At 36.6% G+C, this 13,676-nt stretch overlaps 2 protein-coding genes across 2 annotated transcripts in view; both read right to left on the bottom strand.

Annotated features, from left to right (window-relative positions):
• Nucleotides 1–776: 776 nt before the first annotated feature.
• The window catches only part of LOC126373432 (uncharacterized), a 48,074-nt gene continuing 35,174 nt past the window's right edge, over nt 777–13,676 (bottom strand). Inside the window, exons 13-25 of the mRNA XM_050019590.1 lie at nt 8,340–8,506; nt 7,602–7,762; nt 7,036–7,412; nt 6,732–6,955; nt 6,562–6,642; nt 5,900–6,190; nt 5,060–5,350; nt 4,479–4,975; nt 4,134–4,279; nt 3,594–3,731; nt 2,760–3,523; nt 1,980–2,172; nt 777–904 (exon numbers count right to left, since the gene is read on the bottom strand). Coding sequence (XP_049875547.1) covers nt 777–904; nt 1,980–2,172; nt 2,760–3,523; nt 3,594–3,731; nt 4,134–4,279; nt 4,479–4,975; nt 5,060–5,350; nt 5,900–6,190; nt 6,562–6,642; nt 6,732–6,955; nt 7,036–7,412; nt 7,602–7,762; nt 8,340–8,506 — 3,458 coding nt within the window. The remainder of the gene's footprint in view (nt 905–1,979; nt 2,173–2,759; nt 3,524–3,593; nt 3,732–4,133; nt 4,280–4,478; nt 4,976–5,059; nt 5,351–5,899; nt 6,191–6,561; nt 6,643–6,731; nt 6,956–7,035; nt 7,413–7,601; nt 7,763–8,339; nt 8,507–13,676) is intronic.
• LOC126373222 (xanthine dehydrogenase/oxidase-like) lies at nt 10,533–12,141 on the bottom strand. Its single transcript, XM_050019277.1, has 4 exons — nt 11,946–12,141; nt 11,021–11,213; nt 10,721–10,834; nt 10,533–10,620 (listed from the first exon to the last, which is right to left on the bottom strand). Exons 1-4 carry the CDS (start codon nt 12,078–12,080, stop codon nt 10,550–10,552), a joined length of 513 nt encoding a protein of 170 aa, XP_049875234.1. The 5' UTR covers nt 12,081–12,141; the 3' UTR covers nt 10,533–10,549.

Here is a 13,676-nt window from a genome sequence, read left to right as displayed (position 1 = left end):
TATGTATGTACTTATATTAGACTTTTGCAGATTATGCCAGATTAAAGTAGAGGAGTAGAAAAAAGTATTTTTCTACTCCTCTACTTTAATCTGGCATTTAAATAACCAAAAAGATTAAAGTAGAGGAGTAGAAAAAAGTATTTTTCTACTCCTCTACTTTAATCTGGCATAATCTGCAAAAGTCTAATATAAGTACATACATAATTAAACTCTTTGAAAAAGTGTACGCTCTATGGCCTATAAAAGCATTGTTTACAAAGTGTAACTGTACTATAATGTCGCCTTAAGTAAGATTTTTGACCTGGAAACTGGCACCTTTACTTTGTTTGGTGCCATAGATATACTATAAAAAAAAAGTATACATTTGCCGCCATTTTCCCGCGCGTTGGAAAATAAATTTATAAATAAAATTTTTCTTTGTATAATTTTTGTTTCATTTAAAATTACGTCGTCGTAGAAAAAGTATTGTATGCAACGTTGTATAACTAGGTCAAAAAATGCTCGTGGCGTCTCTTATTGCGATGTTCGCCAAGGCTCACATCGCAACTCACGCCACTCGCATTTTTTGACCCTTCTTATACAACTGTTGCATAAAATACTATACTTTATCATTCGTAAGAGAAAACTCTTAGCAAAATACACATAATTATAAAGTTCAATTGAAAATTATGACACAAACAAAAGAGTTTTTATTGCTAAGGTAACCAAATCTTCCAGCTAAACTTTGGGCAAAATAACGTTGTAAATAAATTACTTACCTATGAAAGATGATTAATTTATAAATGCTTACCAACATTGAACCATTCGGTGCGGGGGTAGCCGCTTTCCTCTCTGGAAGACGCTATAGCCTCTCTTAAGGCAAATGCAACGCTAACTGACAAACATATAGGAGGTTCCGTTATACCTGGAATAATAGTTAATTGCACACTTAACAAATTGGAGATGTCCTTAGAAAAGGTTCAGTAAGATCTACTCTGAACCGGCGTGCCTGTATGAAGCGATTGATGAACGTGGAGGAAGCAAGAGAAGGGTGTCAGGATCGCACCAAATGGAATTCCATAGTCTCTGCTTACCCCGGTGGGAAATAAGTGTTAGTTTATTTATGTATTACATTTAGTGTTAGTTTATTTATGTATTATTGTATGTACATTTAACAAATGAGCGAGAAAAACCTACACTATAAATAATATACACTAATGCAGGAAATGCCAAAGACACAGACATATTTTGGACTAACCTCACAGACAGACAGCTGTCTTTTAACTTTTCACGCTTAACCACTAAACCGATTCAGATGAAATTTGAATACTGTGAAACCCTTTGGAAGGACATAGGGGATGAAAAAGGGGTAAAAGAACACCCCACACCTGATAATGGAAGTTCTCGAGAACGGACATTTATCTATACAGACTAGACACATGATAGATTTTTTTCCTAGAAATCATCCCCTAAAAGGATGGAAAGAGGGGAAACGTGCGATGACCTAAACTCGGAGAAAGCTAGTAAATAACAAATATGCCGAAAATCTTAGGTAAGTCTTCGTCCGCGAGAACTTCTATTATAGGATGCGGGGTGTTTTTTCATCCCTTATGTCCTTCAAAAGGCTTTCAAAGTATCTCCATATCTCATATGAATCGGATCGGCGGTTTCAGTGTGAAAACGTAACAGACAGACAGTTTCTAACGCATTTACTAATACATATAGCGTCAATTTATAGTTAAAACCACATAAGCGCCTTTTTGAGAAAAAAAACTCATTATGATATGATCTTCGTTGACAAAACCTCGTCTTCTTTCAATTAATTTAAAAAAGTAAAAATTTAGAACACAAATTACAGTAAGTACTTATATGGGTATACTTACTTTCTCACTCAAAAAGGCACTTCACGTAAGTTCTTTAGGCATCTCTTTAGTATTAGGCGACGATAAGCAATATTAGCATGGAGAGAGTGTATTACGATTGTCCTTTATTTAATTTACCTTTAGCACCAAGAGTTCCAATAGGATTATAAGAGTTCCTCCGAAGTTGTACTCTGAAATCTATCGGTATGTCCTTAGCAAGCGGAACGTGGTAGTTCCAAGTGCGGTCAGTTAGGATTTCTCCTGTTTTTTTGTCAAATATAAAGTGTTCACAAGTCCAAAAACCTAGGCCCATTGTAAAAGCACCTTCGATCTGAAAATCAGTATCAGATAAAGATTTTTATTGTGTATAAATTTAGGTACAGTCATAAATAAATGTTGCAGTTATAATTGCAAATTCATCATCATCATCACCAGCCCATTAACGTCCCCACTGCTGGGGCACGGGCCTTCCCTATGGATGGATAGGGAGATCGGGCCTTAAACCACCACGCGGGCCCAGTGCGGATTGGTGGTTATTAACGACTGCTAATGCAGCCGGGACCAACGGCTTAACGTGCCTTCCGAAGCACGGAGGAGCTCGAGATGAAAACTTTTTTTTGTGGTCACCCATCCTATGACCGGCCTTTGCGAAAGTCGCTTAACTTCAACAATCGCAGACCGAGCGCGTTTACCGCTGCGCCACCGAGCTCCTCCAATTGCAAATTACGTCTCACTATTTTTTCCTTTGCAAGCTAATAGGTATTCATTACATATATAATGTATATTTTAAAGATGTATGTTTCCGTCAAAGCAAAGATGACAGACATTTCAGTAAACCAACGCTTGCTAAAGATAAAATTATATTCTCTACAACATATCGCACATCGAAAATAACAAAGAAAATAAATTATAAAGTACCTGTCCAATATCCAGCTCCGGATTTAAACTAAGCCCAACATCATCGATCAGGTCTACCCTAAGAACGTCATGTTCTCCCGTCAAGACATCTAATTCCACTTCCGCAAATGCTACTCCACCAACTCGATACGTCATTTGATCGTTAGCAGTAGTTCTGTAATTAGTCTGAAGGCCTATGCCCCTATTGTGTGCAGCTTCTATCAGCTCCTCCCACGTAGCATTATTTAATTCCTCTCTTACAACACTCAGTCTATCCAGAAGTAACTGGCAACATTTGATGGCTCCAAAGCAAACGGCTTCAGTTGTACGACTTCCACCTGTTATGAAAGGATTCGGAGTTGTGACACAATCTGTTGACTTCACCTTAACTTTTGAAATGGATATGTTAAGCGTATACGCAACTGCTTGTATAACTTTTGTATTGATTCCTTGTCCAAATTCTACCCCAGCATGGCATACTGTGACTGTAGCATCTCCATGATGGACCGTTAGTAAGACAGGATAATCGACGATAGCTGCAACCGGCCAGCTCATGAAAGCAACTCTTAAGCCTCGCTTCTTCCATCTATTTAATTTATTAAACTTTTCAACTTCTTCTTTGCGTTTGTTATAATTGCTATCTTTTATTAAAGTCTCAACCATTTCTGTAATCTCAGTTCTTTGTGGATCCAAGTTTTGTAAACGCACTTTTATCGGATCTAAGTTAAGCGAATAAGCTATATGTTCCATTATCTGCTCAGTCATAACTACAGCTTCAAAACTTCCTGTGGAAGAAATTTAATTTTGTTATAGTATATTTGTATAAACTTGGATATGTGTAGAAGTGGGAAGTACCTCCTAAGTGATTAAGTATAACTGTATTTATTTGTTTGTATAGTAGATATATCAATATATAGAACCTTACCTGGTGCTCGAACATATGTATTGGAGGCAGTATCTGTGGTTGCGTTATATCCAGTGTAGTGCCATCGCCTGTTATTATAACAGTTTTTGATAGCCGGTCCAGAAAATCCAATTATTGGTTCAGAAAATACGTAACCGTTGTCTAGGTAAAAGTTATATTCCAAGTATTGTATCTCTCCATTGCTGTCAACTCCTAACTGAAAAGTGCAATAAATTGCAGTGATTAGTAAGCTTGACTGGAAGAAAAAATAGAACGCGTTCAGTTTCGATCGTAAAAACTGACTCCACTAAAGTACTCCTTGGATAGAGAAACCTAGTAAATATATATATATGTTTCTTGAACTTACAAAGGCGTTCGATTTCGTTTGAGGAAATAATGTCCTTGCGTAAAAGCATAAAAAAATATAACAATGAATTTTCAGAGTACCCGTACCTCGAAATCTCTAGTGCATGGAAGCCGTTTCCCAATACATCTGATGTTCGATTGGATGCTCATAACGAAACGACATGGTCGGTTCGTTAAGTAGGAGGCTAGAGAGCACGCAGCCGCGATATGACTTGCACGAGATATTCTGTTGCCGTAAGAACCTCCACATCTAAAAACTTCTAGATTGATCCTGAAATAATACCAGAAGATGTCTGTGTGTATCTTGTCATCTGTTCTGAAAGGCACCTAACTTGTTTCAGAATCGGAGAGGTTTCATTTTTAAACAACTAGGGGAAAGGCAATAAGAAGGGTTGTGATTTTAGCAATCAAATAGTAGCTTCTTTCCTCAGCAGTGAGACAAAAATGGCTAAAATAGAACTTTTTCTTACCGATTTTGTTCAACATTAAGAACAGTTGAAATACCAACTTGAGTCAAATCTGGCCATTGCGTAGATGCAAAAACATCTAAACCGAAATCACTAGGTCGCGCTACACAAGTAAGGGTTTCCATGGTGTAATGATATTGTTGAAAGATGTTGTCAGAGCCCTTGATTACTTTTTGTACATTTACACCTCGGTCTCTTGCAGGGTATGTCAAAAATACAGTTATACGGCTTGGGTCTTTCGCTTTAACTTCATCAATAGTCAGTATGGGTACATCTTTGTCTTTTTTGTACTTGATGCGTACAAGCAGAGCCGCTCTATTAGCCATTTTCTCAGTTTCGGCAACTATAATACCTATCGGTTGATCATAATATTTAACTATGCCATCAGCGAATATTTCTTCCAAAACTATTCCGGAGCCTACTACTTTCACAGGAAATGTAAAAGAATTTACTCCAGGAATGTCTTTTGCAGAAAAAAATGCGAGTACACCCGGAATTTTCTGAAAACAAAAGTTGTTAGTATGGAACAGATCATCTACTAGAATCTTCAGAATAATAGGTGTAAGTATGTGAAATAATATTACCAATGCCGGAGTAGGATCAATTTCTAAAATTTCGCCTGTGCATATATCTGACGTGACAAATGCACAAAACACTTCATTTGGTTGTGTTGGTAAGTCGTTGATGTACTTAGCCTCACCAGAAGTTTGTATGAGTGCCTCTACTTTGGGCATAGGTTCCGTGATAGGCCAGATAGCAGGGTTGGTGTCATATACTTCAGTTCCATGTGATACCGGTCGAGTCTTTCGTAAGTCTCTTGCTCCAGAGAGATAGCGATGGTTTAGTTTTTCTTTAGGAATCAATGTTAGTAAGCTCTGGAATAAGTTTGTCTCATATTATATAAACACTGGTGCTGGTTCCTGTACACACCATCTAATTTTATTTTAAGCGATACCTGTCATTTTCTTATCCGGCGAAAAAGAAAGGGACAGGCAATCGACAGGCATAAAATTCATGGAAAACATGTAAATTTTAGGCAGAAGTTAAAAAACCCATCCAAAATTTTAAATTGATCAATAACCCAACAAAATTAAGTTGACAGCATACGTCAAACGGATTACATATGAGCAAGATGCCTTTTTATACGCCCGGGTCATCCGTAACTTTCTTTTTCGGCGGATATGAAACTGACGGGTATAACTTAAAATGAAATTAGGAGGTGTCTGCAGGAATCGAATACTATCGTATCGATTTGTTTACTTAAAGAAACGAGTACTAATGTATAAGGTACTTGATGATGAGGTTATAAAATAGTAAAGTGACTGGTAGATAATTCCTATGATTATTTTGTACAAAAACAAGTTTATTGGAAAGAGTTTACATGACGGTTCACGTTCAAAATCGATAGAATAGTGTAGCTTTACCTTATAAAACAGACCAAGTGCACATTTTCTTCTATATTCCGGAGACAAATCACCTGGTATCTCTTCAACAATCAATTCTTTATCCAAAATCTTAAGAGCTGCTTGCAGTACTTCATTGGTAAAAATATTTTTGTGAACGAGAAATTCTTCGGTGTTCTTAGCATGAACAAACTTTCCTGACAAACCGGTGATTACGATACGTGCTGTTGATATTATGTCATCATTTGCACGGAATTGGTATAAAAAAGCTCCATTTACTTGAGCATGGGCGTTTTGTGCTCTTGGCATGATCTGTGGATAGTGTAAAACGTAATTTAGTTCTTAAAAACTTAGTGGACCAATTAATCTCTGTCATGAATTTTGGAGTCAACTCTAATAAACAATATCTCACTTTTATCACTGATCACAAATTTATTTTAACTACGTACCATACCTTAAACGAAACGAATTCACAGTTACGAGAGAGAGGTGGCAGTTTTATTAAAGTTATAACTTTTCCAGTCATATCCACTGTCAAAAAGGTCTCTGGTAAAACTTCAATTGTTGAACGGTTATCGACTAAAAGTATAATAGCAAATTATTGTATCAAAAAATTGTCGTGAAAGAAGATCAGATAACATTTCTCAATATAAAAACTAACCTATAGTAAGTGTGGCTCCCACTGATTCCAACAATAAGAATATATCTGAAGAAAAAGTTGGTAACCTGTGTTTCAGCATCAAATTACCAGCTACAGTTCCAATCTGAAAAAAGCTTACATGTTTTCATAAAATGTAAAACATTAGGATCAAAATAAAATTTGAATCGTGGTATCTTGAACTCATCTACGTACGTTTCGAACAGGAATGTGGGCAACTAAATCTAAATGTTCATATAATTTCTGTAAGTAGGAAAATTCTTCTCGTTCCCATGATATTGTCTTAAACAACTCCATAAGATCTGTCAAATTTGTTCCAGCACCTACGACTAGATTTTGGTCTACATAGTGTCCTTTAAGCTCTTCGACTGGACTCACGTCTATCAGAACTCTTGGTATGGCAAGAATGGGAATAGCCCCTGAAAATAATGAAAAATTATAAACCAGATATATTATTTAATTATGTATTAATAACAGTCCCCAGAACATAAACAATTACCTTTTCCTGTATTGCCGTTAACCAACATGTAAGATTCAGTACCTTCATTTTTAAATATAGTAAAAATATCACTCAATTGTTTGACTCTATACCAAACACGGTAATCGTTCAAAACAATCTTCAGAATTTTGTCATCTACATCACTTTTTTGCACAAAACACCAATCTTTTTCACATTTTTTATTACAATCTCCTTTATTTTTGCACAAAGTCAAGTCTTCAATATCAGCAACGGGAGGGTTTGGTTTTGGAGCATCTTTGGCAAAGCTTTTAAAGGCATCGAGTATAGGTCTATATCCTGTACATCTGCAGGTGTTACTCCCAAAAGAATTCTCGATTTTGGATTGAGTCACATCGTAGTTATTTGATTCAAGCAGGCTGAAAAAAGCAGTAAACTAGGAATATATCCAAAACACTTTCTTAATAAAAATTTAATCAAAGTGCTCTGGCGAAACTGAACATTGAAAATGGGCCGAGTTATCAGCTACTGTGACGTATTTCAATTCAAATATTCATTCATTATTCATTTTTTTTTATTCATTTTTAATAACAAAATCTCATAAATACCTGTACATGCTCATAACCCAACCAGGGCTGCAGTATCCACATTGCGTACCATCATACTCGGCAAGGGTCTTCTGTATGGGATGGTATCCCTTCCGACGGTCACCTATCCCCTCGATGGTGGTTACTTCCCAATGATGACATGATGTGACAGACACCAAGCACTAAAATGAAGTCAGTATTTGAAATAAATCTCACTGATAAAAAAGACTGACGAAGAAAATCTACACTGATTAAAATATTGGATCTGGCGACTGGGACCGCGGTTCCATATTGTTGTGGTCCCAATCGACGGAAGCCCCTGTCATAAACCTTTTGTAGCTCAATTATAACCTACATACTAGGATTAGTGAGTTCGGTCCGCGACATTACTATTAATACGAAAAAATAACATTGTACTAACGTCAACCCACATAGCTGAATATAATAAAACTAGGTAAAAGATCAATGGGTAGATCAGCCGCGAGTGGGATATCAACCTAGAAATCCTACTCCATTTCGTCATCGTCTAGGACGTATTGGAGAAGGGTGGAAGGGAAATTTTATACCTGCTCGTTTCTACCAGCGGGATGTATTGAACTAGCATTTCTACATACCCAGCCTCCGGTTGTCGGATGACATCGTAACAACGGAGGCAAAGTTATGCAAATGTTAGCGCAGGACCGGAAACAAGCTTATACCAGCATGATGCTGCCTGATTGATGATGATAATTATGACTTGAAACCAGAAGAGAAACTTACGGAATTAACAGAGAAGGTTCTTTCGTGTCCGTTACTGTCCGTAGTAGTGACGGAGACAATACATGCGCCACAGCCTCCTTCCTTGCACATGTACTTGGTCCCGCGCAGGTTAAGGAAATTGCGCAGGTAGTCGTTCAGTGACACGTCAGCGTCCACCTCCGACCCCACTGGAGAGTAATAAACAATTTATTAAAAACAAAATTGGTACTTTATTAGGTCTGTCATACTTTGAGGTTAGATAAGCGAACCCTGTGAAAACAGAATTAATTTATGGAGACGATGAATAGTTGTTTGCACAAAATACAAGTTGATAATAAGAAGATAATTAAATTGACACAACTTATTTCTAAGTAAATGAAGGATATTATAATATATACTTAAGAATTTTATTCCATTAAAGGTTAAATCCGATAGGTACTTATTTAAGTATTGAACATATAAAAAACGCAAAAATATATTTTGTACTTACCCGAACATTTAGTTCCATTAACAGAAAAGGTTATTCTATCCATTGCGATTCGACCTAGAATAACCGAAACTAGATCGCACTTATGTTTTAAAGGAAGTTTCACATTACACAACGTGGATTTGTATTTAATTATTTCAGTTAGTAATTGATATCCAGACGGATGTGATCGTTCAATAGTAGCAATTACAGTGTGTACTTACAAGATTTGTAATAAGGTCATGTCTTATTTTTGAATTACAACGCTTTCTCGGAGATATAGGAGATTTATTTACTTAGGTTCTGTGCTTACCGCCGTTGCAAATGTTGATAAGGATGTAGACCATCGCATCAACACTGCCTCGATCGAATAGAGATCGCTGACAGGGGTCCTCTGCGACCCCAAAATGCCCATCCGAACAAAAGGGAACATATATAAAACGGTAGTACGACTAGCCATGAAGTACTGAGCTGAATGCTGGACAATCAAGAAAGTACACGAACAAAACTTTCACATAAACGAGATGAAAATGCTCAGATGGGCGGTAAGAGTGATTCCACTGGACAGAGTGCGAAACGAATATGTCAGGGGTTCGTTCAGGGTTGCATCGATTGTGGAAAAGGTGAAAGAAAGCCGGTTGCGATGGTACGGCCATATCCTGAGGCGCAAAGACGACCATAATTCTTCTATTTGACATTTGCACACATAAAAGTAAAACTGCATCGCGTCAAACAAATGGCAATTACCAACATTGTTTTTTTGGTGAAATGCTAAAATGTGTCTTTAGATCTCCAGAACTCGTCGCAAATGGTATTGAAAATAGTAGTATAAGTGGATACGACTTCACGAGTTAAATCCACTCACTCAATTTCATCTACGGACAACTACACATCGGCAGGCATTTCATCCTTATGTTATGGATATACCATCAATCCGCACTAAACGTTTTGCCTAAGATCTAAAACGTCTTCCTTTTTGATGCGAACAGCAAAGGACTGGGACTGTCTGCCGTCGTCTGTTTTTTCAACTCTTTTTAATCTGGGAGTCTTCAAGACTAGAGTGAATAGGCATTTGCTAGGTAAGCATGATCTACCCTAGCCCATATCGGCACTTATCATCAGGTGAGATTGTAGTCAAACACGAGCCTACTTATAAAAGCACGAGTCCATTAAGGCAAATGGATTACAATTTGCCTTAATGTTTTCTCTCTATTTATTGTACTGTCTCGTATAAGTTATTTTTATTACGTGTTTTGAATGCAAGTTATGTGATTTTCCGTGTTTTGTTTTTTATTTGTTACTGTGGTGTCCCTTTGTAGTAAACGTTTTTTTCTTTCTCTTTCTTTCTTCTATTTTATTTAAAAAAGGGCAAAGCTTTTTACGAACACCAGAACTCAATATTATTACCGTGAACGCAAAAATATCCTAAAATCATTTGTATTTTTGCAAGGATCCAGTTAGAGCTTATGTATGTCGCCAAAGTTTCAACTGGATATTAGCAGAAAGATCAAAGATTCTAAGACATTGACGACAAGTTTTCGAATATCTACCAGTTTAATAAATCATATTTTATCGTTTAATAGGTAAGGTCGTGACTCTTTTTTGTAAATATTTAGTTTGAACACAAATCGTATAGTAGTTCAGGCTTTTACAATTGTGGAGGGAAATTAATATGAAACCTTGTCCGTATGAAATACACTTTATTTCACAAAACTTAATATACTACATGAATACAGAACAACTTCAGTGGTCTTATTGTTATAAATCAATAAAATAAGAACTCTTTCAGATTTGCATCGCATTTCAGCACATTTGCTTCCAATGTGAATGGACCATCTGGAAATAAAACAGCCATAATATTATTCAAAGTAGGAAAAATTAAAATTATAAATATTTTTTTTGACATCGAATGTTGACTAATTATTGAAAGACCTACCAACTTCAAACCACTCATTTGATGGATAACCGCTATCCTTTCTAGATGACACTATAGCTTCCCTTAAAGCAAAGGCAACGCTTATTGACAACGCAATAGGAGGCTCTGATAAAGCTAAAACAAAAAACATATCACAAGTAACAACTCAACTTTTCAACGACATTGAAACAGTGAATTGTAAATGAAAAACCAATGTATGGATTAGTATCAATAGTTAGATGAGTTGTACCAGCTGCTAAAAAGACCTTCTTTGCAGTAAAAAAAAACATTTCCCATTAAGTTTTGTGGGGTGTTACTAACCTTTACCACCAAGAGTTCCAACAGGATTATAAGAGTTCCTTCGAAGTTGCACTCTGAAATCTATTGGTATGTCCTTGGCTAGCGGTACGTGGTAGTTCCAAGAGCGATCAGTTAGAATTTCTCCTGTTTTCTTGTCAAATATGATATGTTCAGAAGTCCAATAACCCAGACCCATAATAAAAGCTCCTTCGATCTAAAAGAAATGGTAAAGAACTGGAATAATATTTTTTTACTATTATTGTAGACAACATCTTCTGTATTTGTGAAATTCTAAAATAGGTAAATTATTTTTAAAGATGCTTGACATTTTATTGAAAAATAATCTGTAAAGTGCGCAAAGCAGATACTTCCGCATCGTTTTTATAGCAGAGATAAAGCACGTTGACTTTTTTACTTATTGTTAATTTTAAAAATATCGTAGCCGTCCACTTTTAGTTTACTGTGCACCAAATCTGATAACATAATCAGATTTTTTATCAGCTGATCTCTAATAGTAATAATTATAATTCCAAAACGATAACTAAATACTCAAAGTTCTGACTGCGTACGATGCGGACGAATTCTGGCATGCTTTCAGCATAAAGATTATTGCATCTGCATTCACGTGTGTAGTTAGTTTCTTAATCTCTTCACTTCTTATCGCGTGGGTTGTGAAGAGAATACCAATCTCATCAATCCTGGTGTCAGGGTTATTATTCAGCCGCAAAAGGCCCCTGACATGACTCATGTAACGACTACATACATACATCAGTAAATAGTAACCGGGACCAACGGCTTAACGTGCCTTCCGAAGCACGGATCATCTCACTTTCGGACAATCAGGTGATCAGCTTGTAATGTCCTAACTAAAGTAGGGATAACAAAGTGATGTTTGTGATATGTTCCTACCGAGAGTTTCTTAATAATATAAACGAAAGAATCATACCTGTCCAATATCCAATTCAGGGTTTAAACTGAGTCCAACATCATTTATCATATCTACTCTAAGTACATCATGTTCTCCCGTCAAAACATCTAACTCTACTTCTGCAAATGCTACTCCACCAACTCGATACGTCATTTGATCGTTAGCAGTAGTTCTATAATTCGTCTGAAGGCCTATGCCTCTGTTGTGTGCAGCTTCTATCAGCTCCTCCCACGTAGCATTATTTAATTCCTCTCTTACAACACTCAGTCTATCTAGAAGTAACTGACAACATTTTATGGCTCCAAAGCAAACAGTTTCTGTAGTACGACTTCCACCTGTGCTGAATGGATTCGGAGTTGTGACACAATCTGTTGACTTGACCTTTACTTTAGAAGTGGATATGTTTAGCGTATACGCGACTGCTTGTATAACTTTGGTGTTGATTCCTTGTCCAATTTCAATCCCAGCATGACATACTGTGACTGTAGCATCACCGTGATAGACTGTGAGTAAAACAGGATAATCAACAATTACTGTAATTGGATAGCTCATCATTGCGACTCGGAGACCACGCTTTTTCCATCTATTTGATTTATTAAACACTTCTACTTCTTGCTTGCGTTTGTTATAGTTGCTATCTTGTGTTAAAGTTTTAAGCATTTCCGTAACATCCGTTCTTTGTGAATCTAAGTTTTGTCGGCGAACCTCAATTGGATCTAAGTCAAGTGCATAAGATATCCTCTCCATTATGATCTCTGCCATTGCAATGGCTTCTAAAGTCCCTGCAATGATTATGAAATACAGTTATATCGTAATACGTGTCACAGATTTCAAAAATATTGCAAGCGGAGGAGGTGCTGCAGAAAAGCCTAAACATACTGTCAGTGATAAAATTGAAGCTGCTTCAATTACTCTAAACTATTAAATACGTGTTTAAGCTCCTGTCGAATATAGAAGACCTAACCCAACGAAAAATAGACAAGAATATTCCCGGTCTATAAATATTGTACTTACCAGGTGCTCTGGCCGAACAATTAGAAGCGGTATCTGTGAGTACGTTAAATCCATTATAGTGCCATCTTCTATTGTCGTAGCAATTTTTGATCGCTGGGCCAGCATATCCAATGATCACTTCCGAAAAAATATATCCGTTGTCTTCGTAAAAGTTATATTCCATGTATTGTATCCTACCAAAGCGGTCCACACCTAACTGAAATTCACAGATATGTGGAATACTACCGGAATTTTGAATAATATTTGAACGTAAAATTATCTAATTATTGGTGTAGGAACTAGATTAGGCTAAGTAAGAATCAATATAAAAGGATAACGAATGGATGTTTATTTGTATTGCTATGAATACTATAGATAAGTACGAGTAAATATATTTTTAAATTCTTAGTAACCTCGAAATCTCTAGTGCATGGGAGTCGTTTTCCAATACATCTGATGATGGCTTGAATGCTCATCACGAAGCGGCACGGTCGGTTCAGCATGTAGGAGGCTAAAGCGCAGGCAGCTGCAATTTGACTTGCACGGGTTATCTTTACACCATAGGAACCTCCACATCGGAAGACCTCTATATTTATCCTAAACGAAACACAAGAAAAATGTTTGGGTTTGGTTTCCGGTATGATAAAATTTACAAAGTAAATAACTCATTATAAGCAGTTAAACTAAATAGGTATACAAAATCCAAGAATTCAACCTGTTTTGTTCCACTTTCAGCACAGATGATATAGCAACTTG

This window comes from Pectinophora gossypiella, chromosome 15, assembly GCF_024362695.1.
Source record: "Pectinophora gossypiella chromosome 15, ilPecGoss1.1, whole genome shotgun sequence".
Taxonomy (NCBI): domain Eukaryota; kingdom Metazoa; phylum Arthropoda; class Insecta; order Lepidoptera; family Gelechiidae; genus Pectinophora; species Pectinophora gossypiella.
The sequence above is the reverse complement of the archived record's forward strand: the minus strand, read 5'-3'. Positions and strand labels throughout refer to the sequence as shown.

Excerpts from the sequence above, each read along its gene's own strand:
- LOC126373222 (XM_050019277.1), bottom strand. The coding sequence starts at position 12,080 with ATGACGTATCGAGTTGGTGGAGTAGCATTTGCAGAAGTAGAGTTAGAT. Across the intron at positions 11,214-11,945 it reads CTGAATTGGATATTGGACAG|ATCGAAGGAGCTTTTATTAT; the intron begins GTATGATTCTTT and ends CATTTCTTTTAG. Across the intron at positions 10,835-11,020 it reads TGGAACTCTTGGTGGTAAAG|CTTTATCAGAGCCTCCTATT; the intron begins GTTAGTAACACC and ends TTTTTGTTTTAG.